The sequence below is a fragment of the Quercus suber genome, unplaced genomic scaffold, assembly GCF_002906115.3.
Source record: "Quercus suber isolate HL8 unplaced genomic scaffold, Cork oak 2.0 scaffold_235, whole genome shotgun sequence".
NCBI lineage: Eukaryota > Viridiplantae > Streptophyta > Magnoliopsida > Fagales > Fagaceae > Quercus > Quercus suber.
The window spans coordinates 572,017-579,149 of record NW_027069692.1 but is presented as its reverse complement, the minus strand read 5'-3'; the positions used below and the strand labels follow the sequence as shown (position 1 = coordinate 579,149).

Sequence of the window (7,133 nt, the reverse complement as noted above, 5' to 3'; positions counted from 1 at the left end):
TTTTTTTTTTGGTTGCCATTGCTTCTTTTTTTCTCATAAACCAAATGAAATAAGAAAAAAAAAAAGAAAAAAAAAAGAGAAAAGAGAGAGACCTGTTCATGAGCAAAAGAATTAATCCAAAAACAAAACACAAAACAAAATCCAATTCTTAAAATAAAGTTGAATCAGAACAAACAAATATGAAAAAAAAAAAAAAAAAAGCTGATCTAACCCCGTTTCTCACATAATCCAAACACAGAACACAAAACAAATTCCAATTCTTATAAAATAAAGTTGAATCAGAACAAGAAAAATATGAAAAAAAAAAAAAAGAAAGAAAAGAAGAAGAAGAAGAAGAAGAAGAACAAGCCGATCTGACCCAGCCTGGTAGTAGGGAGGACGACGAGCGGCGATGGAGATGCTAGAGATGCAGTGGAGGCCCAAGCTCAACCGGCCTCCACTGGCAGTGCCTCAATGGTGGTGGCCGAAGCTCTCACCACTGCCTCCATGGTACTCACGCATCCACCAAACGGTTCCTTCCTCAAAATCAATTCCGATCCTTGCTGGGTATTTTGGTGGTGATGTGGTGGAGTGGGTCGTTTTGTTGCTATTGGTGGTGGTGGGTCGTTGGGGTTTCCGAATGTGGGTTTGGGTTAAGATCGGGATGTGTTTGTGTTTGTGGTCGGGATTGGTGAAGGTGTTTGTGTTTGTGGTCCGGATACGACGGCGTTTGTGTTTATGGTTGGGATTGGGCCGTGCTTGTGTTGGTGGTTAGGATTGGGCTGTCATCGGTGGTGGGTTTGTGTTTGTGATCTCTCTGCTCTCTGCTCTCTCTCTCTCTCTCTTCTCTTATGTGAACGCCGATCTCCCAGCCTTTCTTCTCTCTCTCTGTCTCTCTATCTCTCTCTTTGCTCTGATGTGAAGAGCAAATGATGTTGCTGGAAGGTTCTAGAGGAGAAAAAGAAATAAAAGAAGGGGGATAGAGGACACATGTGTGGAGGAGAATGAAATGAAAGAATAAAAAATAATATAAAGAATAAAAAATCCTAATTAAGAAATTCTACCACAATATTTTCATAATAAATTTTAAGTAACAAATTGTTATTAGTTAATATTGGTGAGAAAAAAAATAATTTCAGTGGTGAGTTCAAATTAGAACTAGTAACAAATTTCCACATAAATTTTGTTGTGAAAGTATTGCAAAAAATGTTGTAAATATAACACTTTTCATTAAAAAATATAATTGTTGGGAATATATATAGGAAGAATAAATGATGAAATAATATTTAAATGAGATAAAGAATGGGATAGAGAATCTGTTAGAAGTGTATTTGAAAAAGTGGGAAGGTAAAAGCTAAATGTCACTATTCATTCTCCAAACAGTACAAAAATTTGCTAAAACTGCTGGAGATGCTCTTAGAATGGTAATTAAAGCTTCCTATGGTAGGACAGTAAGCGAACTCGAACGCAATAAAGTATATATTGAAAATTCAATATTAGTTCATTTGAATTAGAGCAGAGTTTATATGTTTGGAGTTAATTTTTATACAAACAAAGCTCACCTATTAATTGATTAACTTATTGATAGTCTTTTCCCGTTCAAAATAAATTTCATGACTAAAATCATTTATTCATGCACAAATGCATTTTAATGATAAATAACATATATATTAAAATTATATTATTTAAGTTCATTTATGATAGATAAGAACCTTTTTGTTCATAAAGAACTAGGGATGGATCATTGAAAGAATTGTGTAAAGAAAATTAAATGCAGAAGATGCATATTTTCCTGTTAAACTCTCTTGAGAATATTTATTAATTTATTTATTTTTGCTAAGGGCATTATAACTGAATTGACATCTCTTCATGCATAAAGTGCTTGAAGGTTTAAGGGGGGGAAGGATTTGAGCTGCAAGATTAGCAGTATGTTATAATTATCTCAAAAAAAAAAAAACCCTCTCCTGAGAGAATATAGTGGAAACAATGTAAGAGCATTCACATCCGGGAATTCTATCACATCCTATTTTACCATCTCAAAAAGCCACTTTATCAATCATACGATACAATTTTACAATACTCCCAGCATCCCAACTTTTATTTTCCTATCCTACTCATTAAAATAATATTTCTACCCAATAAAATAATATATCCCACAATCACCCTCATTTACAATGCAACACAAGTCCACCATCGCTGCACTACACAAACCTAACACCACCACCACCAACAACCCATAATCTACCGTCAACACCCAAAAAAAAAAAAAAAAAGGAACACACACACACACACACACACACACACACACACACAAAGCAATCCACGGTCAAACCCATTAAAAAAAAAATCACTATCAAAGCCATCAGAGCTCCAATTCAAACCTTTGTCAAACCCACCTCAACCGATCCACACCTATCCACCATCAAACCCACGCCTATCCACCATCAAACCCACCATCGGAGCTCTGATCCACGCCGATCCAAACCCACCATCAACTGATCCCAGCCCACCACCATGCCCAGATTAAACCACGAACCCAACCCAGCTTCGGTGCAAGCCTTGAACGAGAAAGAGTGCGGACTGAGAGGAAAAGGGACTTTGCAGAAAAAAACACCACCATCGTGATCTTGCCACGCCGAGATCCACCATAAACAGGCCACCACTGCACACTAAGAGAAACAGGGAGTGGGAGACGAAGAGATAGAGTGGGAGTGAGGGAGAAAGGACTGAAGGAAGAGAGAGGACTAATGGCATAAAGAACTAATATTTCGTTTTAGAATTGAGCTACAATGCAATTCTTATTGGAAAATTTTTTGCAACGATTGAGTTTTAGAATTCCGGATGAAGCTTGGTTTTTGTGTGAAAATTGTAAAGTTGTCCTACATATGCCATTTAGAAGTCTCAGTGCGAATGCTCTAAGGGCTTGATGGGGTTTTGAAACAGGTCACTCAGAATTATTTAATTTAATTTCCAAGAAATTTGCAATAAAAAAAAATGTAACAATGAATAAGGGAACACTTAACTCATGCATCTCTAATAGTATAATCATTTTGAGAATCTCAGTGTTCTATTTCCATGAATAATCCATGAAAGCCCCTAGATATCATAAAGACATGGACATAAGCACACTCAGATCATTACCAAACACTCTTGCTAGATACGGCACAAGAGCCCATATATATAACTCCATAAGCCCACAAATTGAACAGCAATAACTATATATATATATATATATATATATATTTGGTAAAAAAAGAATGAGTAGAAGGAGGCGATCAGTGTAACTTTTTATTTGGGCATTACTATAGCAGCACTATCCTACCTGCTCCAGCCTCCCGGGCGAGACCCCATATTTTCAGTCGGTACGAGTTGTATTATTATCATTATATTGTTGTTGATTCACAATAGTCACATTATTTATCTTATTTAAGCCAAAAACACATGTTTTTCACTTTCACTTCGTCCATCCAATCACTGCGCGCGGAAGACAAAACAACGAAAGACACATATCTACGCATCACTTTATTCTACATACATCAACGTGATAATACAGTTCATAGTTCACACATATTGGAATGTTACTTCACGAAACACATGGGACCAAAATATTTAATTATTTATTCAATGAAAAGTAGTGACAAACCAGGAACGGACGCAGGATTTTAAGTTGGGGGGTCGGAGATAAGCGAAAAAAAAAATTTTCAAATACACATCCATATATTATTAATAAACTAACAACCAAGACAAATACCAAAAAATCATTGTTTCTTAATATATTAAGATACAATCATCTACTAACAAAAACAAAATACACGAAACACTATTGTTTCTTTATACAATCATCTATGAAAAGGGAACTCGACACTCTTTCAAATCTTCAAAATCATCTACGATTGAATCCAAACTAAATGTTGAATCTATATCCTTTTCAATGTATAACATCAAAGAGTCCGTCAAAAAATCATTTTCTATTTTGTTTCGAAGGTTAGTTTTGACAACTTTCATAGTTCATAGCTGAAAATGCTCACTCTGTAGTAGCAGTAGAAACTAGAAGAGTAAGCACAAGTCTCACCATTCTATAAACAAGTTTGTAATATTCTGAATTTCTAGTTCTCACTAACCATTGAGATAACTCAGATAAACTTTTCAATTTTTTGAACTCCGGATCCTGGACTACATTATGCTCAAAATGATAAAGCTCCTTCTCCAACACTTGTTTGTCATAATCTGTGAAATCTTGTGGATAGAAATTCTTTACCAACAAACAAAGATCACTACTTCTGAAAGATTTTAATGCCTCTCGAGGTTCTAAAGCTGAGCTAAGCCTAAATAACTCCATTGCATCTTCATTAAACCGATAATTTAGTTCCTATAGTTGAGAATCTATTGTAGCATAAAAAATATTTACTCGATAATGATGCTCATTTGTAACGTTATCTTGTTGATTACGAGCCCGACCTCGCCTCACAACATAACGAGCATTCATATCCAGGACATCAATGCAATGCTTCTCACAAAATGATATCACAGTGGTGAGTAAGCCATCCCATCCATCATCTCTAAATTTTTGGATTAGTGCTTTAGTAGATGAAACTAAATGCATGACATTTAAAATGTCTTGAGATTGGCTTTGCAAAGCTTGACAAAGTTTATCAGTGATCTCCATAGTTTCCTTCTCAAGATGCAAGATGAAGACAAATTCAAATGAAGTTAAACCATCATAAGCTGACTCTGCTTCTACCCGATGTTCTCCATCAATTGCATCATCAATTATATTTTGCAAAACTTCAACAGTTGAAGTAAACATCCTTAATAAGTTAGAAACTGATCTAAAATGTGAACTCCAACATGTTTCTACAGGTCGTTGTAAAGTGTCAATTTGATTAAGTCCACTTCCAGTCTCAAACTCTTCAAGATCAATAAAACATGCTATTTCATTAGCATTGGCAACTTTCAATTGCTCATGACACTTGCATGAAGCATTAACAATTCTGATCAGAAAAAGCAATGTAAGAAAAAAATGACTAATGGGAACAACTTATTTTGATGCTTTTACTAATGCCAATTGTAAGTGATGTGCAAAACAATGGATGTAGTAAGCATATGGGCAATCATTCAAAATCAAAGCTTGTAATCCACTCCACATACCTCGCATGTTGCTTGCTCCATCATATCCTTGCCCTCGAATATTTTGTATATCTAAGCAATGTTGAGATAACAATGAATATATCCCCTTCTTTAGAGTCAAAGCCGCAGTGTCAACAACATGAATAAACCCAAAAAAACATTCTTTCACAAAGCCTTCTACATCAACATATCTAAAGACCACAACCATTTGCTCTTTCATGGACTCATCACGAGCTTCATCAACCATTATGCAAAACTTTGCATCACCAATTTCTTCCCGAATGGCCTTCTTCACTTTGGCTAAGAAAACATGTAAAATTTCCTTTTGAATCCTAGGTGATGTGTAGGTTGCATTTTTGGGAGCTTTTTCTATTATTACAACAATCTTCTCATTAAAAAAAGTCACAATACCCAATGATTCAAAAAAGTTCCCACAGTTTAATGAACTAAAACTTTCACCATTACCTCTAAAAGCTATAGCTTGAAAGGCAAGATACCGGACAATAAAAATTGAGGCCTTCAGTTGCAACCAATTATTTGTAATTTGTTCAGTAGTGAAATAATCAACTACCCTTTGCAAATGCTGCGATTGGTTCATCAAATCCTTACACATTTGCTCGGCAACTCTATGAACTGAGTTAGAATCTTTTCCTATATGACCTTGAAAATAACAATCTTTGCCCCCAACTTTTTTCCAAGATCTAAATCCACCAACAATGAATGCATTTTGTTGTCCCACAACCCCATTTGGATTATGAAAGACAAAGCAAGGTAGACAATAAGCTACATCTGTTGTAGGAGAATATTCAAGCCATTTTGAATTATTTTTAAACCAAGAAGCTTGAAAGCTACGATTGCGCTTTCCACTTTTTTTGAATGTCCCTAAAGGAGGTTGGTGCGGGCCTTTTTTAATGTAAGCCCATCGAATTTCATCACGTTGATTAACATGATATTCCCATATTTGTTTGCATGTTCTGGGATCATAATCCAAAGAATCAAGGTCAATTCTTTGAAATTGTGTTTGAGAGATTGGAATATCGACATTTTCCAGAATTGGAACATCCACATTTTCTGGAATTGGAATAGCAACATTAGTTGTTGGCAATTCCACGTTGACTTTGGAAGAATTTGAAGTTGAACATTTTCTTTTGAAAAAATCAAGCATTGTAGTTGATTTTTTCATGATCTACAAATAAAATAAGAATCACCATTATTTTCTTAAATTTGTGTGACAATTTTCTATAATATATGATTTGTTTTTTTCTTTTTGTCTTTGATCTGCCTTTATTTATGTCTTTGTGTGTTCTGATTGTCTCCCTCTTTCTAACACTGACCCACTAACCCAATGAATCCCACTGGCCACTGCCGACACTAATTGACCTTACAAAAAAAAAAAAAAAAAGGGGTAAAGTTGTCTTTAACTTTACCTTTTGTTTTGTCCGTTGCCCAACCCCCAACTCCCCTTGTCTGGTTGTCCCTATTATGTCCAACTACCAGTCAACAAAGAAAAAATTAATCCCTACAACTACAAACTCTACTCTCTCTATCTCTCTATCTCTCTTATCTATATAGAGAGTCACAAACACAGTTACACACAGTCACACAGTCACAGCCAAAAAGCCAAAAAAAAAAAAAAAAAATTCGGCTAAACTTTTTCTTGTTCACAGGTTTTCTGTCCTAGGGACTGTTTCTGGGACTGCAAATAACTAGGAATTTTTTTTCTAAATAACAATAAATATTAAAAAATTTAGTTAATTGTCACGTTGCAAAAGAATTTTGAAAACTAGCATCTCGAGTGTTTAAAACTCGAGTTCCATGATAAAAATCAAGTTTTTGAGGCTTGATTTGTAAAAAAAATCCAAGTGAAAATCGAGTTTTAAAAACTCGAGTTCAGAAAACGCCGCTATAGGACTTAAAAACGTCACTATAGGGCTTAAAAATGGAGTTATAAAAAAATTTAGCAGAAAAACGCCACTATAGGGCTTTAAAACGTCAGTATAGGGCATAAAAACGCCACTATAGGGCTC

General features: G+C 35.1%; 1 protein-coding gene across 1 annotated transcript; it reads right to left on the bottom strand.

Annotated features, from left to right (window-relative positions):
- Positions 1 to 4,003: 4,003 nt before the first annotated feature.
- LOC112011340 (uncharacterized) lies at positions 4,004 to 6,271 on the bottom strand. Its single transcript, XM_065780439.1, has 3 exons — positions 5,128 to 6,271; positions 4,448 to 4,887; positions 4,004 to 4,348 (listed from the first exon to the last, which is right to left on the bottom strand). The coding sequence occupies exons 1-3, from the start codon at positions 6,269 to 6,271 to the stop codon at positions 4,004 to 4,006; spliced, it is 1,929 nt and encodes a 642-aa protein (XP_065636511.1).
- Positions 6,272 to 7,133: the final 862 nt, after the last annotated feature.

Bases quoted from the DNA above. Each gene is read 5' to 3' on its own strand.
- LOC112011340 (XM_065780439.1), bottom strand. From the start codon at position 6,271: ATGCTTGATTTTTTCAAAAGAAAATGTTCAACTTCAAATTCTTCCAAA. The intron at 4,888-5,127 runs GTATGTGGAGTG...TTGATCTTGAAG, and splicing joins TGGAGCAAGCAACATGCGAG to AGTTTGAGACTGGAAGTGGA. The intron at 4,349-4,447 runs GTGAGGCGAGGT...TCTCAACTATAG, and splicing joins ATATGAATGCTCGTTATGTT to GAACTAAATTATCGGTTTAA.